A 27,811-nucleotide genomic window follows, 5' to 3' on the forward strand; every position below is an offset into this window, starting at 1 on the left:
TGAAAATTGTTACTTGGGTGAATTTAATATGGCGTAGTGTAAAAACCGTGTTATCCCGATCAAGTAAGTGTGCAAAATAAATAATGAAAATGTGTAATCCAAGCAGCATGGGTTATTTGTAGAGAAAAAGATTTTCAAAATTCGTTTTCGGATGAAATTTGATTACTGCAGTTCGAGGTGTACGAATTTCGAAATGTATTTGAAGATTCTTCATCCTCACTATCGCTTTTATTATGCATATCATATGTAATGACCAACAGTTGCAGTAGGTACATCTTCAGAGGACATGGCGTTTTTGTTATTTGGTAGTTCCCTCATGCTAGAAATTACCGGATCAGAAGATTCTAACAGACGGCAGAAGATCCGTATCTGTAGCTATTCTGGAGATCTTCCTTGTGTGATGAGTTCGGAACTGTTGTATGTCCTTGTCCACCATTGTCATCATCAGCTCGTAGCCACTACCGTTCTACTTTCACATTCAATGGATGTAGGATGAATTTTTGCGATTTGCTGGTCTATGTTAATTTTTTCTTGCAGCGTTAGTGCAGCCGTTTCCTTTGCAAACTGGAGATACAACGACCGGCAATACCTGGTCGAAGACGATCTAATTAGGCTAATTCAAAGAAACATATCTGATCGAAGATGGATGTGGATTTAGGAATATATTCTTTCCATTTGTTACTGCTTTCATGGCAACAATTGATGTGACACAAAGGCTCGAGTTGGACTTCGTGCCAACATCATCAATGAATGTTTGCTAATACTCGCTAAGATCTGCGGTCCCATCTTCCATCGCAACCGTAGTTTACGAAAAAAGTTACTGTCTTCAGTTCTTCATCAGAAAACGTGTTTAGTGATGCAGCTTTCGAGCTGATAATACTTGACGAGGTCTGATAATCACAGTAACAGCGATGAAGTATCTTGAAATACACTTCGAAATTTGTACACCTCGAACTGCAGTAATTAAATTTCATCCGAAAACGAATTTTGAAAATCTTAATAATCCATGCTGCTTGGATTACACATTTTCATGATTTATTTTGCAGACTGTACTTGATCGGGATAACACGGTTTTTACACTACGCCATCTTAAATTCACCCGAGTAACAATTTTCAATGCGAGTGTTTTGGTAGAGGGATAGCCAGGGTCAAGCTAATTTGTTTTGCATTTTGTAGTATTTTTCTTGTACTTTTACATGGGTAATAAATGGTTTGAATATATTTGCATGTTTGGGAGTTATTGCTGTTGAAAATTGGTTAATTTTTAAACGAAAACTTTAATTTTCTCCGTAAATATTGACGATAGCAAGTTACTATATTCTACAAAAGTATGTAATTTGACTGTTAGAAAATCTTTGCCGAACATGTCTAATGCGTATAAATACTGTAGAAAGAACTGTGGTCAAAAAATTGATTTTCGTAAAGTCTCCATAAAAATTGTTGTTTATCTCTAAAACTATAATAGCTAGAAGGTTACTTTCTTTGGCAAAGTTCTTTATAATAATCTTTTCAAAAAATTTGTAGAACATTGTTTTGCTGTATCTCTTACTGTTCAAAAAATAAATTTTTTATCTAACTTTTAGGGGGATTAATCAAATAATCGTTCATGCCATATGAAAGGGCTTTTAACGCTGAGAAATTTCTCTGAACGTACTTAACCAGTATAATCAACCATTTAGGCGCAATTAAAAAAACGCGTGTTCTGATACCAATGGGACCACTGTGCGGCGCCTGCACTGGATTGCAGAAAGCATGACTTGTACCATCACAATAAATGTTCCCATCGCTAGCGTCTCGGTCGTCTGGAAGGTGAACGGGGTGCGTAGTATTGTCGAAGATGTGTCGGTTTGCCGTGGAATAGTCCTTTCTGCGAAAGGGTTTTCGGCGTATTGGTACTTTCCGCGAAAATGTTTTCCGCGATATGGTCTTCGGCGAAATGTTATACAACCGTTGTTTGATAGTTCGGAGGCAAGGGCATATGGTTATCATCCCAAACCTGGGATGCTTACATTTGCTTACACTACACGTGAATGAAAAGCTATGACAATGCCTGACGTTTATGCATTTATCAATAGTAGATATTAAAAAAATAAAATATTTTAGCTGTTTCGTCCAATTCGTAGATAGATTTCTGACGGACTAATATAAATACCTTTCGAATTACTTGAGAGATTTTTTAATATTACCCCTTACTTTGGATACTTTCCTGAGGACGCAGTCTTACGTCAAAAAACATTAAAAAATAGTTATTCCGCTGAATAAATGAACGCATATTTGTCACACTGCATTCATCGTTTCTTGTAAAAACGTTTTCAAATCAAATTATATGCACAATTAAAATAAATTTTTCAACATTTTCTCAAAGGGGAACAAATTTTATTCAATTTTGTCCAGTCAGCTCAGCAATCAGTTATTTATTTCTAATATAAAACTCATTCAAACTAGCGTGATGCAGATTAAAAAATAGTCGCATTAGCGGGGAATGACGGTACGCCAATTCATTGAACAGTTTCATTCATTCCGATTCCAAAAATTTCGTACGACAGTGTTGTTTATTCTAAAGTACTTACCCCCGGACCCGGCAGCAGTGTGCGTGTACGATCCAATTCTTGATTATGCAATTATTCACCACCGATTCATCAGGATCCCCAGAATCCACCCTTGGTCTTGCGGCCACAGAGTGACACGGGAGCACGGGATTGATTGATGACAGATTGGTTGCAGGCAGACGAACCGACCGCGTGAGTACCGCAATGTTTACCAAACCGACGTCACTAACACCGTGTCTGTGTGTGCGTGTGCTAGTAGAAGCAGCAGCAGCAGCGCTATGCGCTGGTGTCTGTGTTTTCGGTTAGGTAATCGTCGTAGTTAAAGGTTTCCGACGCGATTGCATTTAGTATTTTGGGTGGTGGTTACGGGAGGTGGGGACACTCAACTCAACATTAACATTAGATTCACTTATCACGGAATGATTGTGCCAGCGCCTACTTTGGTGCTCTTCTTCCCTTCGACATAGAATGGGTCAAACTTTGCAGTCAATCATAGCACTAAGCACACAGCCGCAGGTAGTGCATATTTATAAATTTTTAGGGGATTGCTCTTGTCTTCCTGCTTCCTACCCCCCCGTGGAATACGTTGTGATGGCCCAGTTTCGGCCTTCACGGGTGACGTTGCTTCTAGGATGCGCGAGGGTGGCACGTTTTAGAAACTAATTATCGAACAGAACAGAACAACAGTATGCAGTGCACTGATTTCGTCGCTGTGTTGGTTGCTCACGCACTTTGTAATTTAGCAACAACACCAACAACAGTTGCTGCTGCTGCGGGAATCGATTTTTACGACGCTGCTAGATTGAGCCCTTCTGGCTGGCTGCAAAGAATGGCCGTCGTGGGCGTACGTACATTTACACGGCAGTAATGCTGTTCGTATCAGCGGCACTAATCATTATCACATGATGACGGCCATTATATCGAATCGAAGCAGGTCGCGAGTTTCACAAATAAGTACAACACAGCTAAAGCACACAAACACCGTCGGTCCCAGCTCTCGCTTTCCGTCGTGCGTCGACCACTATTATAGACTGTTTTGAGTAACAGCAGCAGCTGGAACGGTAGCAAACTCCGCTGGCTGTTTGTTTAGTATTTATAGGTAAAGTAGTAATCGATCGAGTCCTTTCACGTAGTATAAATATAACACGGTTTTATCCACACAAATACGAGCACACGGGAACAGAACAAACGTTTCACAATAAAAGCTAACTGTTGTGACCGCTATGCTCATCGATCGTTAGCTTACTGACTTCGTCGTCCACTAATCCACTAAAAGTACAATAATAGATGTGTAGGTGGTAATGCGCTCACTCACAGTGTGGCGTGAGTTCACTGCTTGTTTGCGTTTCCATGAACTGCAAGTTATCCCTTAAACAGGAAGCCCCCCTTAATTTCAGACTGTCAAACATATCGACGCAGCCCAGCGAAGCGTTAATCGCACGCACCGACAGTGTGCTGCATTTGACACATCAGCTAGTTTCGTTTTCGAGTCGGGTCAGTGAATCAAAAAAGTTGCAGAATCGCGAGAGAGAGGTTCAACAATTTTTTCGCTTCTGTGTGTTGATCGGTAAAGTTGCACTTCGTGTCTACTAGCGGTGGCCAATCTGCACCGGAATCGATTTCGACAGTATTGACCTAACGAACGGTGGCCAACAGTATGCGGCAGTGGGCCCACCGATAGGCAAGCTGCTGCATCATTCCAGCACTCTGGCTGATGGAAGAAAAAAGAAAGGCTCAACCTGAGTACAAGTAAGTGTAACGAGAGAAAAAACAAGAACAGAAAGAAGCTTGCGAAGCACGCAAAGCACCAGCACTGAACCTGGTCGGTGGTAGGTAGATAGCAGCTGGTACGACGATGGCCTTACGGAAAGTGAAAGGAAACTTCGAACGGATGTTCGACAAAAATCTTACGGATTTGGTCCGCGGGATCCGAAACAACAAGGATAACGAGGCCAAGTACATTGCCCAGTGTATGGAGGAGATTAAGTTGGAACTGCGACAGGATAACATAAACGTCAAAGCGAATGCCGTTGCTAAACTGACCTACCTGCAGATGTGCGGCTACGATATCAGTTGGGCCGGATTCAACATCATAGAGGTGATGAGTTCGAACCGTTTTACGTGTAAAAGAATCGGCTATCTAGCGGCTAGCCAATGTTTCCACCCGGACAGTGAGCTGCTGATGTTGACCACCAACATGGTACGGAAGGATCTCAGCTCAACCAATCAGTACGACGCAGGAGTGGCACTGTCCGGTTTGAGTTGCTTCATATCGGGCGATTTGTCGCGGGACTTGGCAAATGATATCATGACTCTGGTACGATCTTAAACTCCCTTATGTTTTCCTCTAATCTAAAGTTCGATTTACGCTTTTAGATGAGCTCCACGCGGCCTTATCTGCGCATGAAGGCGGTCCTGATGATGTACAAAGTGTTCCTTCGCTATCCGGAAGCGCTGCGACCGGCCTTTCCCAAGCTGAAGGAAAAGCTGGAGGATCCCGATCCGGGCGTACAGTCCGCGGCCGTCAACGTTATCTGCGAGCTGGCTCGGAAGAATCCGAAGAATTACCTCTCGCTGGCGCCGATTTTCTTCAAACTGATGACCACCTCTACCAACAACTGGATGCTGATCAAGATTATCAAACTGGTGAGTTGTTGGTTTTGGTTGTTGTTCTTTGTTTTTTTTCTCTTGCGCTGATCATAAACTTTTGTTTCGGGCCAATAAGTTTGCCAGTCTGACGACAATCGAACCGGCTCTCGGCAGAAAGTTGACTCATCCGTTGATTGAGTTGATTTCCAGGTTTCTAGCAGAATACACTAAAACTTACCCACTATCTTATCGCTCTCGTGTGTGTGTTTGTTTTATGCTGTAATGAATTCATATGCGTTGCATGGTTGCGCGGATTATAGCTATATTGCAAATATGTTTTTTTCTTTCTATCTTTCATATTTTGTCCCATTGCAGTTTGGTGCTTTGACTCCGCTAGAACCTCGATTAGGCAAAAAGCTAATTGAACCGCTGACCAATCTAATTCATAGGCAAGTTTTGTTGTTGATCTTAGTGTACTGCTTGATTTTAGACTAGAAGTAATTTAGCATCTGTGATAGGCAACGATCAGCTCGGGAAATTTATGCGGGGTTTTTAGAGTTTTAGCGCTTGACAGTTTTCAGAACATCACAAACCGCCGACCTTCTATTCGAAGTTTGCTTCTTAACTTCGTTTCTGCTTGACTGAATATTGAGCAAAACCAAGAACTGATTGCTATGATCAACAAATCTATAGTAGGTATGATATTTAAAAAGTGATTATTCAAATTCATTTAAACAACGCGCTACTTTGGTATTCTGATCAAAGCAACCTCAGCAGATGGTGTTGTCAATTGGCTCATAGCCAAATACGAAAAAAGTGGATAAAATGGTGTTACCTCTGTAGTAGGTATGTCTGCAATTTATTGAATTAAAATCGAAATTTGGATATACTGTCTTTTAAAGTAATTTTTGAGAGTCTCCGCATCAGTAATATACTGTCAGTGAAGACATCGTTCTCTACTTTTTCCGTACCAGTAGCAAGTGGTTTGCTAGTAGGTTAGGTTTCGTCGTGGCGCTGTGTTCAACCTATAGCGTAGAACGGCATGGACCCAGGCAGTGAAATTAGGAAATGGAATGGAAGCCACGCCTAACCTGAATCTCTTATGTGCCAACAGAGTACTGCTCGAGTAGCCAACAATTCGGCATTTTAGCATCGTGGCGTTGCTGACGTACGATAGATATCCGATGTCTGATATCTTAGGCTGAAAGAAGAAACCAATCTGGTTCATTCGCAACGACACGAAGCATAGATCACACTGATGCTTGCCTAGCAGCTCAAGCTGACAACTTACAGGCAAGCCAGCCGCTTGAACTTTAAAATCCTAAGACCGGAGTGGAGTTGGCGGAACACTCTGCTTTGGTAAAGTTGCTACTCTAGAGCGAGCGAGGAGTTAGACTCCTGCAGAGTCCAAAGGCATCCGCCGCCCCCTGATGAAATAGGCTCCAATAAACAAAAGAATTGTCGACAAATTTCGGGCACGGGTTAGAAGCACCTGTGTTGGCAAAGTGTGAACATGTGCATTCCATAACCTCTGTTCATTAACTCCTATTCCTACCTCCACGAGCTGCCGGCTGAGATACGCAACTTCGGTTGTCGTATGCTAACAGGAAAGGGGGCACAGTGGCTCCCGCCCACATTAAGATGGCAGCCCCATCAGCGGGATAAGAACCTTAGGTTAACAGCCTACTGTTACAGTAGGTACAGTACCGGAACACAAAAAAGTTACCGAAAATGAAAGAAGAAATCTCTCTGGATTATTGGCAACGACCTTCAGCATGAAAACACGGACACGAATCGGAACATGGAATATACTGACCCTTGCCCAGCAGGGCAATCTGGCTCAACTTGCAAGGGAAGCTAGCCGCCTGAAGCTTGAAATCCTGGGGCTAAACGAGGTCCGCTGGCCGGGTACTGGCGAACACAGGACATTATCCGAGCAAGTATTGCTCTACTCTGCCATACGAGGTGAAAATGCTACTCGAGAAAGAGGAGTTGGATTCCTACTGAGCCCAGGGGTACATGCGGCCCTGATGAAGTGGGAACCAATAAATGAGCGAATAATCGTTGCCAGATTTAGAACACGGGTTAGGAACCTTACGGCAATCCAGTGTTATGCGCCAACAGATGCTGCCGACCTGCAGGAGAAAGAGAGCTTTTACAGCCAGCTGAACAGCGTGGTTGAGAAAATCCCGAAGGGGGACATCCAAATTCACATGAGCGACTTCAACGCGAAGATTGGCTCAAACAACGCGGACCTTGAACGCGTCATGGGACGCCATGGCCTGGGAGAGATGAGCGAAAACGGGGAGCTGTTTACAGAATTCTGTGGTAATAACGACATGGTCATTGGTGGATCGCTCTTCCCCCATAGACCAGTACATAAAGTCACGTGGGTTTCCCGCGACGGCCGAACAGAAAACCAAATTGACCACATCTGCATCAGCCGGAAATGGAGAAGGAGCCTTCTTGATGTACGCAACAAACACAGCGCTGACATTGCATCCGACCATCATCTTGTTATCGCTGAGATACGTCTGCGCGTCGCACGTGTCCAACGACGGGAGGAGAAAGTTGGGTGCCGCTACGACGTCCGCCGATTGGAGAATTCTGAGGTGAAAAGGGCCTTTGTTGAACAACTTGAATCTCGAGCCTCGGAGTTGCCACCTGGTGGAACCGTCGAAGAGCAATGGACCGGCATTAAGAAAGCCTTCATCACGACCAGTGATGAAACCCTCGGCAAAGCGCGCAGTGGGCGGAGGGAGTGGATTTCGGATGAAACTTGAAGGAAGATCGACGAGCAGACAGAGGCGAAAGCCGACATTGAGCGAGCGCGGACCAGATCGGCTAAGACAGCTGCCCGTCAACGATACGCCGAACTGGAGAGGGCTGTTAAACCCCAACAAACATTTTTGTTTAAGAGTAGCTTATTCAACTATTGTATAGCTAAAACCAATGAAGCAAGCGCTTCTTAAGCTGTTATATAGCAAAAATGTTCCTTGGGACGTGCTTGTAGGCGGGACAAGAGAGCCTGGACTAACTCCCTAGCCGAACAAGGAGAAACCGCCGCCGCCAATGGTGATATCCGTTTGTTGTACGATATTTCTCGCCACCTTAGTGGTGTCAGGATGAATACAAAGATGCCGCTAAAGGACAGAGCTGGTCAGCTATTGACTGACCATACAGAACAGCTTAAGCGATGGACTGAACATTTTGAACAACTCTTCCGAGTTTCAAATGTCAGAGACCAACAAAACCAGCAGCGTACGACGCCTACAGTCGAATCGTCGTCGAATAAACCGCGTGAACTCGGAGGCGCCATCGCTGGATGAAATTGTAGCAGCCATCAAGAGTATGAAATCCAATAGAGCGCCAGGGATAGATCGTATTTCAACCGAAATGCTCAAAGCTGACCCATCTTTGTCAGCCCAGATGATGCATCAGCTTTTCAGCAATATTTAGGAAACCGCAACTTTTCCGGTGGACTGGATGCAGGGCATATTGGTCAAAGTCCCTAAGAAAGGAGACCTAACGGAATGCGGTAACTGGTGTGGCATCACGTTGCTCTGTATTACTCTCAAAGTACTCTGTAAGGTAATCCTCAACCGGATCCAGGAGAAGATCGACGCTACTCTCCGGCGGCAGCAAACTGGATTCCGTGCTGGTCGATCATGTGTAGACCATATCACAACGTTCCGCATTATATTGGAGCAGATCAACGAATTCCAGGACGCTCTTCTGCTGGTGTTCGTTGACTTCGAAAAGGCGTTCGACCGACTCAATCAGGAAAACATCTGGGGCGCACTTAGGCGTAGAGGAGTTCCAGATGAGCTAGTCCATCTCATCGAGGCTCAGTACGAGGCGTTCTCGTGCAAGGTTTTGCACGACGGCGTCTTGTCCGACCCCATAAGGGTTACTGCTGGCGTGAGACAGGGCTGCATTTTATCACCGCTTCTGTTTCTCATCGTTATGGATGAGATATTAGTTGGAGCAATTGACAGTATACCAAATCGAGGATTGCCTTGGAATCCTCTAACGATGGAGCAGCTAAATGACCTCGACCTAGCCGACGACATTGTCTTGCTCGCACAACGCCGAAACGATATGCAGAGCAAGTTAGACGACCTCTCCGAGAGCTCCCAGGCAGCAGCTCTCACAGTCAATGTAGCGAAAACTAAGTCTATGGTAGTGAACACTGACAATTCCACCAACTTTACAGTAGCGGGACGACAAGTTGAGGAAGGCCAGGGGTACCTTTGCAGGTCTGCGAAACATTTGGCGCTCAAACCAGATCACTCTACGTACGAAAACCCGAATCTTTAATTCAAACGTTAAATCCGTACTGCTGTATGCCTGCGAAACGTGGTGCGTCTCAGCGGAGACAACGCAAAAACTGCAGGTATTCATTAACCGGCGCCTGCGATATATTATTCGTGCCTGGTGGCCTGATAATTGGATATCCAATGAGGAACTCCATCGTCGGTGTCATCAACGGCCGATAGCTACAGAAATTCGTGAGCGTAGGTGGAAGTGGATCGGACAAATCTTGAGGAAAGGAGCGAACGAGGTTTGCAGAGCAGCACTCGACTGGAATCCACAAGGACAGCGTAGAAGAGGCAGACCCAGAGGCTCATGGCGACGGAGCTTAGCCAACGACATCCGAGCTGTAGACGAGAACCTGTCCTGGCGACAGGTAAAAGCCATGGCGGGTAACCGTCAGCAGTGGCGATCTCTGATTTCATCCCTTTGTTCTGCCGGATCGGCGGACATGGACACATAAGTAAGTAAGTTGGCATGGAAAGAATTCAACGATTACGATTGAAAATTTCGAACATCTATGATGTTTGGTGGTCCCGATGTCCACAAGATAATTTGGACAGATAATGAAATTGCAAATATGACCGATATCGAGTGGAGTAGCAATGAGTCTACTAGAGGAATATTTTGTACCTCGAGTTTCCAAAACGTTTGAACGCCAAAAATTTCGTCAGATGCAGCCACGAGCAACTGAGAAACCGGATATATTTGTTTTACGATTAAAACAATAGGCCGTTAACTGCGATTTCGACGACCAGATGGAAAACAAGATGATAGTCCAAATTATTATTATTATTATTTATTGAATAAAATTCATCTGATAAAATAATCTGAAAAATAAAACGAACACAGGATCATGATAGTCTTCTCATGAAAATATGCAATGGAACGCTAAAGTCATTTTGTCCGTATTGTCGACTACGAGCTGCGAGGTGTAAAAAGTTGCGTTGACGTATAACTCTCTCTGGAGCCTAGAAATAAAACTGCCGGAGTAGTTCAGGCGAATCAACTTCCGAAGTGATGATCTTAGCAGCAAAGAGAGCTTGTGCGATAAATCTTCTCCGTTCCAAGGTATCAATTCCAAGTAGCCAACAGCGATCAGTGTAGGAAGGCAGGTTCGTAGCATCACACCATGGAAGCCAACGAAGTGCGTAGCGAACAAACTTTTTTTGTACTCTCTCGAATCTAGCAATCCAACAGGCTTGGTATGGACACCATACCACAAACTCAAGAACTGAGCGGACTAGTGCGCAATACAACGCCCGTAGCCACAGCGGGTCGCGAAAGTCTTAGGAGATTTTGAATATGAAGCCAAGTTGTCTGTTAGCTTTCGTCAGAATGTCGTAGTGAGGTTTGAAGGTCAACTCACAGTCAAGAGTAACTCCCAAGTCTCTAATTTGGTAGACCCGAGTCTGTGTCCAGCAATTGAATAAGTAAACATGATCGGTTTCTGTCTACGGTGAAAGGTTATCACATTGCATTTGTTGATACTAAGTGTCAAAAAATTCCGGGAGCACCAACTCTGCATACGATCTACACTTAGTTGCAAGTAGTCGCAATCATTAGTACTGTTGATGATGTTATATATTTTGAAGTCGTCACCATTAAACAGGCGGCATCCAGATGGCAGTATGACAGAAGGTTTGTTGATAAATAACGAGAACAAAAGTGGCCCAAGGTTACTACCCTGGGGGACACCCGAAACATTCGTAAACACTTCGGAACTAGAACCGATCTTAACGCGAAGCGATCGGTTTATCAGATAGGATCTGAACCAGGCGACTAAGGATATGTTGATTCCAAGTTTTTCTTGTTTCCTTAACAATATTCCGTGGATCACGACACTCGATCAAATGCTGCCTTGAGATCAGTGTAGACAGCATCAACTTGTCCACCGTTGTCCATTGTGCGAACGCATAGTGATGCAAATTTGTCGCAACAGACCGCTTCGGATAGAATCCACGCTGTGCAGTTGAAATGTAATTCTTACATGAGCAGAAAAGCGCCTCATTGATAATAATCTCAAAAACTTTAGAACAGCAGCATAAGGAGGTGATGCCTCTGTAATAACCGAACGTCTCTCTTATCACCTTTTTTGTGAACAGGGAACATAAATGAGGATTTCCATAGTTCAGGAAATTTGTTCTCTTGCAGTGACCTGTTAAACAGTTTTGTAAGTGGAGTAATTAACACCTCCGAGCACAATGGAAGAATGGATTAGAATGGACAACAGCATAAGAAAGCTTTAACTTTTAGAGTGCAGACATTAAGATTTGTTCACTAATGTGAAATGGACGGAACTCAAAAGTATCACTGGGACAGTCGTTGATGGCAATGGCGACTTGTGCAGGTGAGGCAGAACGTTCGTTGAACGAATTCCTAAAGTGTTGGACGAAAAGATCGCACTTCTCAAGTTCAGAGTGGGCAACTTGTTCCCCAAGGTGAACTGACATTGGCAGACCAGCTTCTTTCTTCTTGGAATTTACAAAATGCCAAAATCGCTTTGGATTCCTGCACAGAGAAGCCTGTGTACGGAGAACATATCGTTGGTACAGAAATCTATTCAGTTTCTTGTAGTCGTTACTCGCACAGTTGAATTACTATTTTGTAAGGTGAGAACGATTCCCGCAGTATCTTCGAAGAGCTCTAGCCCCAGTTTTAAAGGCGGGTGGGCGTCGGTACAAATTCACTAATTAGGTTTAAGATTGTTCACTGGAAATAATCGACGGAGTCGTCAATACATGTAGCAGAGTTTATTGTCTGCCAGTCAACGCGAGAGATAGCGGATCTGATTCCATCATGATCAGCTCGGCGAAAGTCCGGTGTACCATCATTCCCGAAGGTATCCTCAAAAATGATCGGCGTTGGGAGATTCAACAGGACGTCCAAAGCAGGATGGTCTGCGTCGAGAGTGGTCAAAGGCTCAATTGTTTCCGAAACGGTGCAGACTGGCGTTGCGGCTTCGTTAGTCAAGACTAAATCAAGAAATCTGGCGTTTTTGTAGGCAATGCCATTGATTTGCATCAACCCATGTAGGGCAAAACCGTCGATAAGTGTAGAACTGGAATCCATTAGGGAGTCGACCTGGAATGACCCGTCACTCGACTTGCAACGCCGAGGCTGAGGTTGATTATAGTCCCCAAACTGCAGAGCATAGTCACTGAGTTCCAAGTTGAAGAAAACAGCACCGATAGAGTCCACGTGCTCATGAATGCTGCTAATATCGTTACGACGATCCGGGGGCAAATAGATGACACCCACACTCACAACTCGACGAGGCGTAGCGATTCTGACCCATAGCTGCTCTATTGCATTGGACACAGGCGTTGGATCGATATAACTGTTCCATCGAATTGAAACAGCAATCAGAACACCCCCGCCACGGGTTTTTCTACTGTTCGAGGGGTTACGATCGGTGCGATGGACAGCAAAGCCATTACCGAACAGTTGCGCTCTGTACAAACATTCGTCTAGCCATGTCTCGGTCAACACAATAACATCGTAGTTGCACTCGCTAGCAGCCAAAAAAAATCGTTTCTACCTTTGTCCGTAATCTTCGCACGTTCTGATAGTAACAACGCATGGGACGGTTATCGTCCACATCGCTAGATGCAACAGCTGCATTGTTCGGCTCTAATGTTGAGGTACCAATTCTGCGTCGTCCATGGAAGGCAGGAGCGTTGGGGTTTAGTGGCCTAGAAACGCAGAGCAGATCGGTGGTGAGATGCGGGCTTGAAAGTTCGTACTTGCCATGAATGCAATGTTGGAAACTCCGTTCCCCGCAACCGCACGTAGGACTAGGACCACTGTTGAACGCAGGCAGGATAGGAGTGACAAATTGCGAGTACTACAAAACACAAAAAACTACAAGAAGAAATGGTTAGAAAGAGACATGCATTTGAAGAAAGTGCTCGAAATCGGTAGAACACACGAATCGGTGGAACATGAAGCATATTGTGACTCGAAATCCTTTAACGAATACGGTATTTCATCATCCATTCCTTCAAGAAGATGCAGGAGCTCTTCATGAAACTAAAAAAAACCCTGGCACTTCTGTACATGAAGATTCTACTTCATGCTCCCAACCAAATCAGAAACGACAGAAGAGGATTCCCACGTTCCTCCGTTGAAAATTACGAATTATACCCTGTTAATAACTACTAATTAGGACTATTACCAAGTTTGAATAATAAGTTTGTTGAATAGCTCAATAGTTTGTATTCTAATCTTATCCGGAAGTGTTCCGGAAGTAACAATTTGGCGTCGAGAATTAAAGAATTCACCTACCACACGTTGGAACCTGAAAGATCGGAAGAATGGCACTACCTGCGGATGGCGAAACCTCAAGCAGAGCTGAATGAAGAATGAAGAAATCCTTAAGCTTATTCTGCAGCAGAACCAGCAGATGGTGGAACAAAACGCGCGTGTTATGGCCATGATGGAACGTTTCGACAATCAAGAAGCACCGGTCCGGCCAGCGAGCAGCCCCGAGTTGATCATCAAATCGTTGGCGTCCAGTATTCGTGACCGAAGGTTCACCTGCCGATTTTTCCCAATGGGCTGCTCCTATCCTTACTGTGAAGAGAAGGCAAACAAAAAAGTACGTATCTGTGCTGACTATTCAGCTGGACTGAACGCTGCTCTATTCCTACCTCTTTGTGGTACCAGCCGGGATATGAGCAATTTTGGTGGAGATCGGGTAACCAACCCCGGTGGAAGCCAAGGTCGTATGCTGACAGGAAAGGAGGGCTCTTTCGAGCTTCGTTGGCCCTTCGGCAAAACAGGGGGGTTGGTGTAGCAGGCTTTGCAAACCGTCACCACGAAAAATACTAAAGCACGGAACGAAGAACAAATAAATTCTTACTGGAACAATCGGAATAGACCCACGCAACGAAAAAAGACTATGGATTGAAAACTCGGCACGAGGAACTGCCGATCTCTCAACTTCCAAGGGAGCACTCGAGTGCTTTCCGACGTATTGAAGAGCCGCAAGTTCGACGTCGTAGCGCTACAGGAGGTGTGCTGGAAGAGCTCAACGGTACGTACGTTCAGAGATGGACATACCATCTACCAGAGCTGCGGCAACACACACGAGCTGGGTACAGCTTTCATAGTGATGGGCGAGATGCGGAAACGAGTGATTGACGGGTGGTGGCCAATCAATCCTCGAATGTGCAGGTTGAGAATCAAGGGCCGATTCTTCAATATAAGCATCATCAACGTGCACAGCCCTTACCTCAGAAGTACCGATGACGACAAGGATGAATTCTACGCGCAGTTGGAGAATGAATACGACCGCTGTCCAAAACATGATATCAAGATCGTCATCGGGGACTTCAATGCTCAGGTCGGCCAGGAGGAGGAATACACACCGGTGATTGGAAGGTTCAGTGCACACCAGCGGACCAATGAAATGGGCCTAAGACTAATCGACCTTGCCGCCTCCAAGAATATGGCTGTACTCAGTACCTTTTTCCAGCACAGAATCCATCACAAGTACACCTGGAGGTCACCAAATCAGACAGAATCACAGATCGACCACGTTTTGATCGAAAGTCGGCGCTTCTCAGACATTATCGACGTCAGATCCTATCGAAGCGCTAGCGTTGATTCGGACCACTATCTAGTGATGGTTAAGATGGGCCCAAGACTCTCCGTTGTGAACAACATTCAGTTCTACCAGACGTTCTACGAAAGTTCTACCAGAAACTGAACGGATCCTGCAAAGGCTTTGTGCCGAGAGCCGAAATGTGTCGGGGTAAGACTGGCAGTATTCTGACGGACGATCGTGAGGTGACCGATAGGTGGAAGCAGCACTTTGACGAACACCTAAATGGCGCCCATGCGGAGAACCATGGCGGCGGGGAAGGCGATTTCAATGGTGCAACAAATGGGGAAGAGGTGCCAGCCCCAACGATAGGCAAAGTAAAGGAGACCATCATGCAGCCAAAGAACAACTAGTCAGCTGGAAAAGATAGCATCGGAGCGGAGCTTATTAAAATAGGACCAGAAAAGCTGGCCGTTTGTCTGCAGCGACTAATTGTTAGAATTTTGGATACGGAACAGCTACCGGAGGAGTGGAAAGATGGGGTTATTTGCCCGACAAGTCTGGGCGACAAGTTGGACTGTGAGAACTATCGAGCGATCACCGTTCTCAATGTTGCCTATAAAGTGCTGTCCCAAATCATTTTCCGCCGTCTATCACCAATTGCGAATAGATTTGTGGGAACTTATCAAGCCGGCTTCGTCGAAGGTCGGTCTGCAACGGATCAAATATTTACACTGCGGCAAGTCCTCCAAAAGGGCCGTGAATACAGAGTTCCCACGCATCATTTATTCGTTGACTTCAAAGCCGCATATGATACCAGCGACCGGAAAGAGCTATGGAAAATCATGGACGAGAACAGCTTGAGCCGCAGGAAGCTCATGAAACTAATTAAATCTACGATGGATGCTACACAGTGCTGTGTTCGGATGTCGGGTGGATTGTCAAGTTCATTCGAATCACACAGAGGGCTTCGTCAAGGTGATGGTCTCTCATGCCTGCTGTTCAACGTAGCGCTACAAGGTGTTATGAACCGAGCGGATATCAACACGCGGGGCACGATATTCAACAAATCTAGTCAATTCGTCTGCTTTGCCGATGACATGGATATTATCGGCAGAACATCTGTGGCGGTGGCTGAACAGTACACCAGACTAAAGCGCGAAGCAGAAAAGATTGGGTTAACGGTAAATACGTCTAAAACAAAGTACATGCTGGCCAGCGGAACCGAGGCCGAACGACACCGCTTGGGCAGTAGTATATTGATCGACGGCGATGAGTTTGAGGTAGTCGATGAATTTGTCTACCTTGGCTCACTGGTAACGGCGGACAATGATACCAGCCGTGAGATTCGGAGGCGTATTATCAGCGGAAGTCGTGCTTACTATGGGTTCCACAAGCAATTGTGGTCGAGCAGACTAAGTCCCCGTACAAAGTGCACCCTGTACAAGACGTTTATTAGACCGGTTGTTCTCTACGGGCATGAAACATGGACAATGCTCTAGGAGGAGGCGAGGCGGAGCCGAGGCGAGTGCTCGGAGTTTTCGAACGACGAATACTAAGAACGATCTTCGGCGACGTACAGAAGAACGGAGTATGGAGGCGGAGGATGAACCATGAACTCGCACAGCTCAAAAGCTCCCAGTATCCAAAAGGTGGCTAAAGCTGGACGGATACGATGGACAGGGCATGTTGCAAGAATGCCGGACAACTACCCTGCAAATATGATGTTCGCCTCAAATCCGGTAGGAACAAGACGACCAGGAGCGCAGCGAGCAAGATGATTAGACCAGGTGGAGCGAGATCTGGCGGAGAGTACTCGGTGTCCAAGGAATTGGAGAGCGGTAGCCCTCAACCGAGTTACATGGAGAAACTTTGTTCAACAAGCTTTGTCTTAGGACGGCAAGCCACCTAAGTAAGTAAGTAAGAGCGCTGCTCTGGAGCCAAACAATTACCGTTACCGGTTCTAAATGACATTTTCACCAAACTTGCAAGCACCAATGGTTGCAAATTCAGCATCATCAACATGTCGGATGCGTATCTTCAAGTGGAAGTGGATGACGAGTCGAAGCAGTTGTTGACAATCAACACCCATCGAGGACTCTACCACTTCAACAGATTGGCACCAGGTGTCATCGATGTTGTTCGGCACTTTTCAAGAGGCTGTAACAGTACGGAGTGCGGATTTCTCTTTCTTCGGAAAGAGAAATGCAGCATTCTTCAACGACAGATCAAATATCTGGGGCATATTTGCCAATGCCAATGGCTCAGATGCAGATAAAGTTGAAGCAATATCCAAGATGCCAACACCGACCGTTGTCACCAGTCTTCGTTTTTACCTTACGTGCTGTCAACTTTTACTCGAAGTTCGTACGGCAAATGCTTCGACAGCTTCGATATCCACTAGATGCACTCTTGAAGAAAGATGTCCAGTTCCGTTGGTCCTCAACATGCCACCAATTGTGTGAAAAGACCAAGCAAATGCTATCTCGTTTCACGTCCATTCCTTTTACGCGATTTCTTTTCACCGTCATAAATTTGAATTGCCGTCTTCTTTTACGCCCAAAACTCGAACCAACATCCTCTCGTTTAAATACGAATCAACATCCTCCCGTTTAAATAAGGTCTGTTCAGTGTCTGTTTTCGAACTTCGAAGCTTCGAAAACAGACACTGATGAAGTCTGCAAGTCGAAGGCGCAATACGTATCTGTCACGAATGAATATAAATAACGGGTGGCAACTAAAATTTTGGAATTTTTTCGCGGCCCTTATGCTCAACAACAAACGAGCTCAGAGAGAAATGAAAGTATGTATGTGTTAGCTCTCTCTCTCCTCTTTTTGTAAATATGTTTTGTTTTGTTTATGCTTGCCCAGTTTTGCTAAAAATGACGTCGAAACAAGAAGCATTCCGGAAGCGCGTTGTACACTTCAACGAACTGCAACAGAAATCTCGGCAAAAAGTATACGGTACAACATTTAAAAAGCAAATATGTTGCGGCTTCGACTGTTTACCATTTACTAAGATGCCCAACAACTATTCGCAAGTAAGCTAGTGGAAGACCAGCCAGAATTATAGACGCAGAAGGATATCGTTCTCTTTCTCGTTTCTTCAACAACAAGCCCTTTGGCACAACAAGGTTTGGCTATCAATTAAGATGCACCAGACGAATGGTTGGAGAAAATTTTGATCCCGTTTACACAAAAACATCATGCGTGTTTTGACCGGATAGAGCATCATCGCATTACGCCAAAAAAAAAACACAATCGTTCCTGAATACCCATTCGATCACATTTTTACCCAAGAACCACGACCAGAAAAATTTGTCTCAGTGCGTCCAATTGAAGATTTCTTCGAGATTTTGAGTTCCTTGGTGTACAAAAATAACTGGAGAGCCACGAATTGCAAACAGTTAATTGTTAGAATCAAGAGATGCATTCGTAAAGTTGACATGAAGGCCGTACAACGCTCCTGTTTCGACGTCAAACGAAAGCTTCGCCGAACAGCCGATTACGGATTGTTTTCTAATGTACACTAATTTTTTTCAACAATGAATAATATATCTTTAATTTCGGTAAATCAGATCTTCTTCGTGTATCTTTGTCTTTTTTTTGACAGCTTGAGAAAAAAAAATCCAAAATTTTAGTTTCCACCCGTTATTATCGACATCCTGTTGAATATAAATTGGTTTGAAATTCTTGACAATGACGATGTCAACCAAGCTGTAAAGACTTTTAGCAATATTTTTGAATTACGCCATTGATCGCCATGTACCCAAAAGGGACTCGGCATTCTAGACTACCGTTGTGGCATACTGCGGAATTAAGACGTTTAAAAACAAGTAAAAGGGCTGCACTGAGGAAATACACAAAGCATGGTGCGTCAGCGTTACGTACTAATCAACAGAGCTAGACGCTGTCATACACATTACTTGCAGTACGTCCAACGCAGGCTTAAGTCAGCCCCAAAATCATTTTGGAAATACGTAAATGAGCAGAGGGAAGAACCTGGGCTATCCTCAACGATGCACTATGAAGCGCAGACGGGCTCGCGCCCACAGGAAATTTGCCAGCTGTTCGCTAGAAAGTTCGCCCACATTTTTTCAAGTGACACGTTGTCAATGTCTGATATATTGCTCGCGGCGCGAAACGTTCCCACATCAAGCCAGTCGTTAGATTGTATCGATATCAATGAATGCATGATACATTCAGCTATAAGCCGAATGAAAACATCGACGTCTGCGGGTCCGGATGAGATACCATCAGTCCTTCTGAAACATTGCTGCGCTGCCTTAGTAGCTCCTTTGAAACATCTGTTTGGCATGTCGCTCACATCCGGAGTTTTTCCAGCTCTTTGGAAATCTTCCTTTATGTTCAGTTTACAAAAAAGGAGATAAAAAGCATAGAGTTCTCTGCCTCTTCCGGAATTCCGCAGGGTAGCCATCTCGGACCCCTGATATTCCTACTTTATTTCAACGATGTGAACATCTCTCTTGAATGCCCGCGGTTAGCTTTTGCCGATGACCCTAAAATATTCTTTGTAATTCGGACCACCGAGGATGCTCTCTTTCTTCAACGTCAACTAACCGTTTTTGCTGAGTGGTGCCAAACTAACCGTATGAACTTAAACTCCAATAAGTCATCACTTTCACACGAAGTAAAATGCCAATTCGATTCGACTATCACCTATTATCTTTTAAACAGCATACTTCCTATGTAGTAGCCAAAGCATCTCGTTGCTTGGGATTCATAATGAGAGTGTCTAGGAATTTTACGGACATTTACTACCTGAAATCTCTCTACTGTTCACGCGTGCGTTCAATTCTTGAATATTGCTCGGTAGTTTAGAATCCTCGTTACCTCAACGGAGTAGGATCGAAGCTGTCCCATAAAGATTTGTTCAATATGCTCTTCGGCGGTTACCCTGGAATAATCCACACCAGCTGTCAAGTTACGAAAGTCGTGCACAGCTTATAGGATTTGACTTACTGCAAGTGAGCCGAGAGCTTTCCCGTGCTATGCTGATTGCCGATCTGCTAACCAATCACATCGATTTCCCTTCGCTTCTCGGCGAATTAAATATCAATTTCCTGTCGAAGATGACTCAGTACAATTCTATCCTTGCCGTGAAGCCCTTTCTGTCGTGAAAGGATGCCTATGTCGGATAGGTTGGTGATAGCCAACCTTCGCCATCGTATTCTGAAGCAACTCCATTGAGGTCATCCCGGAATCGAGAGAATCAAGTTACGTCACGGTCGCAAGCAACCGAATCGTGGGAGCGAATCGTCTTCCCGATTTGTAGATCCAAAAACGATAGTATCGGACAACGCAGTTCGCAGTTCACCTCGGATCATTTTGCCGCAACGTGAAATCCAGCAGACGGCCAAGCAGAAAGATTCGTTGATAAGCTACGGTTGCTGCTAAAAATCAACGAAGATAGCCAATACGCTACAAGTATTCCTTCAAACTTACCGCTTAACTCCAAGCCGTACACTGCAAGGATAATCGCAAGCAAAACTGATGCCAGGTCGAAAGATGCAGATAATCCTCGGCCTACTTCGACCTTCGCAACGTCAACCGGCTACCGCGAATCGGTTGTAGAATGAGCAATTCACCAGAAAACACGGAACAGTTCCCCGGACGTTTCAACCTGGAGATAAGGTTTATCCTAAGAAGCTGATCTGGTCCGCAGGAGAAGTTATTGAAGTTTTTGGCAACGTCAACTTCAACGTATTGCTGGAAGTTCAACATGGAAGGCGCAAGCTGATACGGTCGCATGCAAACCAACTCAAGCACTGTGAAACAGATGGCAATCCGCCAAAGTTGCTCGGAATTCATCCAGTACCAGCAGCAACCATACCTGAAACAACAGTTCGATCCTTTGCTCTTTCGGACGTTTCAAGTTAATCTAACAGTCGAAAACCCACTAATTCCAGAGACCTTGGAGTTATTAGCTGGTCTTGAAACTGAACCAGCTGAACCACATGAACCAGAATTGGAAGAAGCAGACGATCCAGAATAACCAGTCACTTCAGCTCGGCCTACGCCGGAATCCATCAGTTTAGAAGTCCAAAGTCACCAGCAACGCTTCATCAGGATACCCTCAAGGTTCGAGCCGTATTCTTGTATTTTGGAAATAAGGAGGCAGAGCCGTGCCTCCGGTGACAAGTAAATGAAAGTAAAAATTCGATTCATTCACAGCAAGAATGTTCTTTTGGTTCTTATCTAAAGTTTATTGTTTCTAAAAAAAATTGAAGGTTGAATTTCAGAAAAGCTCTTAAAACCCCGTAAAAGTTCCTTGAGCTGTTTGAACCTATTAGAGAAACGCTAGGGCCAGAATCCGTGCAGGTTGAGACAAAAGACTTTCCCTATTAAATACTAACTTCCAATCTTTTTCGCCACACACGACAAACAGCACCTCGGCGATGAGTTTACTGTACGAGTGCATCAACACGGTGATCGCCGTGCTGATCAGTATCAGCAGCGGAATGCCAAATCACAGTGCTTCCATCCAACTGTGCGTGCAGAAGTTGCGCATTCTTATCGAGGACTCGGACCAGAATTGTAAGTTTCTCCACCCCCCCAAAGTTTCTAAATCACTTTATTACACTTCAATTTTTGCACAGTGAAATACCTCGGTCTGCTAGCGATGTCCAAAATCCTCAAAACCCACCCGAAGAGCGTCCAAACGCATAAGGATCTGATTCTGGCCTGTCTGGACGATAAGGACGAATCGATTCGGCTTCGGGCCCTGGATCTGCTGTACGGGATGGTTTCGAAGAAGAACCTCATGGAGATTGTTCGTCGGTTGTTGGGTCACATGGAGCGTGCGGAAGGTTCCGCCTACCGTGATGAGCTGCTGTATAAGGTAATCGAGATTTGCTCGCAGGGATCGTATCAGTACGTAACCAACTTTGAGTGGTATCTGACCGTACTGGTGGAGTTGATTCAGCTGGAAGCTGGCTCGAAGCACGGTAAGGTGATCGCCACTCAGCTGCTGGACGTGGCGATCCGTGTACAAGCCGTTCGTACGTTTGCGGTTAACGAAATGGCTTCCCTGCTGGCCACCTATCCGGTTTCGTCCCAGAATAGTACCATGCATGAGGTGCTGTATGCGGCGGCTTTTATCGTCGGTGAGTTTGCAAACCATCTGGACAATCCGGAGCAGACTTTGAACACACTGCTGCAGCCCCGACAGGTCCCCGGGCACATTCAGGCCGTCTATGTGCAAAATACCCTCAAACTGTTTGCCAAATTGGTGCACGACTGTCTGGAGGAGGATAATTTGGAGGATATCGGAAGGTACTGCACTATGTTGCTGGAGGGGCTTACGGTTTATCTGAGCTCGGGAGATATTGAAGTACAGGAACGGGCAAGTTCGGGCTTTATGATTATTCAGATGTTGAAGGATCGTTTGAACGGAAAGGCTGGGTCCGAAATCCTTCCGGATATCGGAGCGACGGTGGAGGAAGTGGAAGTTCTCGGAAAGCCATCGATACCGCCGGATGTTGCACAGCTGATTCGGGAATTGCGAGAACTTTTCGTCGGGGATTTGAATCCGGTTGCCCCGAAGGCACAGCAGAAGGTCCAGGTGCCCGAGGGGTTGGACTTGGATGCGTGGATTCACACTCCACCGCCGGAAAGCAGCGAATCAAGTGACGAAGATAATAGTTCGCTGTTCGGTCAACCGGATCGCGAGGAACGTGGTACGAATGGCGATCATAATCATCATAAGGGTTATCGTAAGACCGAGCAGAGTCAGGAGGAGCTTGATAGGGTAAGTTTGAATTGAGCAATGTGTTTTGATGGTGCTTTTAATGGTGGTTTTTTTTTGGTTGCAGATTCGTGAAGCTCGCATCCTGGAACAGTCGAACAACCCTAACTATCTTAAACCAGTTAAAAAGACAATTTCCAATCCGGATGAGTTCCAGAATGCTTCGGAGAATTACGAAGAAATCCCCGTAGCTGAGATTGCACTGGAGGTTCCTCTTAAAATTCACTGTAAGACAACCGGTTGGTTGTTGTTTTGAATATTCTCAACACTCGTTGATATTTTCCAGCAACTAAACGATCGGACAAATACCTGTTGGAGCAGCAATCCAAGCAGACCAAATCGGCATCTGGACAGAGCAAGAAAAGTAGGAAAAAGTCGAAACGACACAAGAAGAGCAGCAAAGCTAAATACAGCGAAACAGAATCCGATAGCGACGGTGGGAACTGGGAAAAAACAGGCAAGTTTCGGACGCGCATTAATCGCTTTTGTTTCGTTTCAGATCCAAAGCCGCTGCATATCGTTAACACGGTGGTTGAACTGCCGGAAGGTGCAATCATGTCGGACAACGAGGAAAAAATAACGGAGGATCCGAACGATCCGCATCGAGCGTTGGACATCGATCTAGATACGTAAGTTTACTTATCTTACCAATCGTTTCATGGGTGACTAAACAAACCACCCTTTTGCAGGCCAATTATTGAGGATCGACCGAAACGTCGTCCCAAACCGTCTACTTCCGCCCAGAGTAGCCTTCTGTTTGATGCCGAGGCAGGCCCCTCTGCTGCACCAAGCAAACCGAAACGTAATCTCCCGATCATCCCAATCACGGACGCGGACGGTAACGAGGCACATTCAGAGCGGCACATTAGGAAGGAAAAGAAAAAGAAGGATAAGGAGAGGGAGAAGGAGCGATCGCACCGTCATCGCCACCGACGACCGGCGGAGCAGGAAGCGGAAAACTCCAAGGAAACACAGGATACAACACAGGTAAGAGAAAAAACCTCCTCCTCCCATGCGTCTGCCGGTCCCAGCCGGGAGAAACCGTTGGTACTGTTCGATCCACTGGAAATCGAGCACGTAGAAGAAAAGCAAAAAAAGAAATCCAGCAGCCGAAAGAAGCACTCGAAGGAGGATGGCAGGAGTGCCAATGCGGAAGATTCAACCGGCGATCAGGAAGCGGCAGAGAAGGTTCATCGTAAAAAGAAAAAATCGAAGAAAGAAAAATCTTCGCGAAGCGAAAAAATGGACGGCTACGAGGAAGCCGTCGGAATCTCCACCCCCAGTAAGGAGGTCATTTAATAGATACTGGATTTTTTTAATAATGCTAGAGCAAGAACAAAACCAGCCGGCCTTTACTGTCCGATCTAGAGTCTATCCGTTTTCCTAATACCTACTAAACTGAGAGTACTCATTAAAATTACGGTATAATTATTAGTTTTGTTCCATTCGAAGCTTTCATGCCTTTTCTCATTTCCGTTATGAGCTAACCAACCCGCTGTGCGCGCGAACGAACTACACGTTAACTAACAAACACTGGTAGAGTAAGCCAAAGCGCCAATTTCCAGACTCGCTATCATTTTTGTAGAAGAACAAAAAAAAATTAAACACCGAGAGCGAACAGACTTACTCGATTTTACCACGACGGAGATTTTGAAAACAAAACCGAATAAATAACACAATAGTAGAGGACGCGTTTTTAGCTGAACAGTTAGCTGCTGCACTCACTGGTCTCTGGAAAGTCTGTTACGTTGCGTCGATGTTTTTCGGAACGCGTAGTGAAAGATTAGATTTAGCACTTTGCTCTACCGAATCGTATCCGTAGATGTACTAAAACATGCAGTAAAAGAAAACAGAGAACCACATCTTACCTAAAATAGATGATGATTGTTAATTAATCAGTAATTACAGGCATATAAGCATTATATAATAGTATATTATTATGAAGCAAAACCGTCAAAATATATATAATTTATCTTATAATGCGAAACGAGTTTACTTTTGTGGCAGTCATGTATCACCTTCTTTGGAAAAAGTTTTCCTATGCGTTTCAGAAGTCGTAAGCCACCTTCAAACTAATCAAGTCGTCGCGCACTTTGGGCTCCTCGGTTCCTGGTGGCTTTCCGGCGAGGTTGTTGAAGAGAATCGGTGTACGCCAAAATAGTCCAGCAGCACTACGCGCAATGCTTTGTTCGTACTGCCAGCTCCTTTCCGGAGCAAGGAAGTTGGATATCGTGAGGCATTTCGTGCCTGCCGGGTATGGCCGGTCCGGTATTTACAACATCTTCTTTCTTCTAGAGAAAGCGCGACTTTAAAGTACATTAGAAGCAGAAGAGGAAGACCGAGGGCAAGGTAGCCTCATCGTTCCGCGCCTTGGACCGGAAGGTTGGAGCAAAATGGACGTCGTGGTCACAATGGATGACGAGACCTATTTGGCGCTGGCAGGGTTCCGGATGCGGACGGATTCACACCCTGTGGAAACATCGTGTTGAAGTTGCCTCTCGTTAGTCGGCTTCAACCTGTTCGAGTCATCTAGCACGTTGGGTTCTTCTATTTCTGGTGCCGACAGGTTTCACGATGGAAAGTGACACATCTATCGTATCTATCGTTCGTAAGCGAAGTTCACCACTAACCTGGGATACAGCCGCGTATCTGGTGAGAAACGATAATCCACCGTGCAGTGGGGTCATCGTCATGAGCCACCCCTAACCTGAAGACAAGCGTTCACGACTGGCAAGGTTCTTCCTTTTGCCAAAACTCAGCGGAAGCATGAGTGCTTCCTTCCATGCACGCATAGAACCGATCTCCACTAAGATTTCTCCTATTTTGGCTGGTACCACAGGGAGGTTAAGGGGTTACGCCGATGTTACGTTGTTATCCTGCCGTTCATCTATCAAACGGCAAAGCAGCTTGAAGGGACAACATACCGCCGAACTTTTGAAACTCGGGAGCGAACGACTATATTGTGCAATGCATCAGATTATACCGCGGGTTGGCTCCTTCTATAAAAGGGTGATCGGCTCGATTGCTGTAATTACTGCGGCATTCCGCTGATCAACGCCGCCTACAAGGGTGGTCATCCAGATCTTGTTACGTCCCCCCAATAGCAAGAGAGAGATTCAGTAGGACATGTCTCAGGCAGGCTCGGTCCACACTTTCCAGGTCATGTTCCACTTGGTCAAACCATCGAGCACGCTGCGCATCTCTGCGTCTGAAATCAACCGGAATCGAAGCGAAAACCATTTTTGCGGGGTTGTTGTCCGACATTTTCATAACATATCCCGCGCATTGTATCCTTCTAGCTTTAGTAACTTTCTGGATACTGGATTCGCCTGCCATGAAATCATGAGCTGTGCCAGCTCATGGTCCATCCTCCGTCTCCATACTCCGTTCTCCTGTACGCCGCCGAAGATCGTTCTTAGCACTCGTCGTTCGAAAACTTCGAGCACCTCGCAGGTCCTCGCCGAACATTCTCCATGTTTCATGCCCGTAGGGAACAACCGGTCTAATAAGGGTCTTGTAGGGGAACTGAGGGTAAGACAAACAGGGTGGGTAAGACGGACAGGTGGTTGATTTTACTACTTAAGCATTAAAATTCGGAAAAATTTTGGTGGGCATCCAAACTTCATGATATCTTATAATGTGTGGACAATCTTGAATCGGAAAGATTGCAATCGCAATGCCCAGCTTTCGCCCGTCTCCGAAAATAACCTTGAGTGGCTCATGATCCGTGACAAGCAAAAAATTTAATCCTCTCAAGTCAGCCGCCTGTATCGAAAGTTGTGATCATTCGAGATTCTTCGGTCAACTCTATCTGATGAAACGCTTTATTAAGGTTAATTTTTGAGAATACTTTACAGTTGTGCAAGTTGGGAATAATATCATCAACTCTTGGGAGCGGGTAGTGTTGAGGAATAAAAGCATTACCCATATCAACACACAGGCGGATATCATCGGAACTACCGGGCTTTGGTCTAAACCTCACACGCGAAATCCACGGAGAATCACGAGGTACGGATTCTATTATGCCTTCAATAAAAAGCTTTTCTGTTTCGCGTCCTACTTTCGGTTGAAGAAGTATTGGAATTCTGCTCTCAGTATGGTGTGGTTGGCAAAGGGTGAACATGTGCATTCCATAACCTCTGTTCATCAACTCCTATTCCTACCTCCACGAGGTGCCGGCTGGTGTACGCAACTTCGGTTGTCGTATGCTAACAGGAAAGGCGGCGCAGTGGCTCCCGCCCACATTAAGATGGCAGCCCCATCAGCGGGATAAGGACCTTAGGTTAACAGCCTACTGTACCGGAACACAAAAAAGTTACCGAAAATGAAAGAAGAAATCTCTCTGGATTATTGGCAACGACCTTTAGCATGAAAACACGGACACGAATCGGAACATGGAATATACTGACCCTTGCCCAGCAGGGCAAGCTGGCTCAACTTGCAAGGGAAGCTAGCCGCCTGAAGCTTGAAATCCTGGGGCTGAGCGAGGTCCGCTGGCTGGGTACTGGCGAACACAGGACATTATCCGGGCAAGTCTTGCTCTACTCTGGCATACGAGGTGAAAATGCTACTCGAGAAAGAGGAGTTGGATTCCTACTGAGCCCAGGGACACATGCGGCCCTGATGAAGTGGAAACCGATAAATGAGCGAATAATTGTTTTCAGATTCAGAACATGGGTTAGGAACCTTACGGCAATCCAGTGCTATGCGCCAACAGATGCTGCCGACCTTCAGGAGAAAGAGAGTTTTTTCAGCCAGCTGAACAGCGTGGTTAAGAAAATCCCGAAGGGGGATATCCAAATCCACATAGGCGACTTCAACGCGAAGATTGGCCCAAACAACGCGGACCTTGAACGCGTCATGGGACGCCATGGCCTAGGAGAGATGAGCGAAAACGTGGAGCTGTTTACAGAATTCTGTGGTAATAACGACATGGTCATTGGTGGATCGCTCTTCCCCCATAGACCAGTACATAAAGTCACGTGGGTTTCCCGCGACGGCCGAACAGAAAACCAAATCGACCACATCTGCATCAGCCGGAAA

The 27,811-nt window shown here is 45.5% G+C and overlaps 2 protein-coding genes across 2 annotated transcripts in view; one reads left to right on the top strand and one right to left on the bottom strand.

The window, feature by feature from the left end:
- The window catches only part of LOC128743177 (putative lysozyme-like protein), a 30,722-nt gene extending 26,955 nt beyond the window's left edge, over positions 1–3,767 (bottom strand). Inside the window, exon 1 of the mRNA XM_053839706.1 lies at positions 2,571–3,767. The gene's annotated coding sequence lies outside the window, so the exon portion shown is untranslated. The remainder of the gene's footprint in view (positions 1–2,570) is intronic.
- A 220-nt stretch (positions 3,768–3,987) lies between these two features.
- Positions 3,988–24,717, top strand: LOC128733138 (AP-3 complex subunit delta). Its single transcript, XM_053826768.1, has 9 exons — positions 3,988–4,866; positions 4,926–5,195; positions 5,514–5,587; positions 21,410–21,558; positions 21,621–22,771; positions 22,836–22,995; positions 23,055–23,204; positions 23,268–23,397; positions 23,458–24,717. Exons 1-9 carry the CDS (start codon positions 4,405–4,407, stop codon positions 24,065–24,067), a joined length of 3,156 nt encoding a protein of 1,051 aa, XP_053682743.1. The 5' UTR covers positions 3,988–4,404; the 3' UTR covers positions 24,068–24,717.
- The last annotated feature ends 3,094 nt before the right edge of the window (positions 24,718–27,811 follow it).

Source organism: Sabethes cyaneus, chromosome 1, assembly GCF_943734655.1.
Source record: "Sabethes cyaneus chromosome 1, idSabCyanKW18_F2, whole genome shotgun sequence".
Lineage (NCBI taxonomy): Eukaryota > Metazoa > Arthropoda > Insecta > Diptera > Culicidae > Sabethes > Sabethes cyaneus.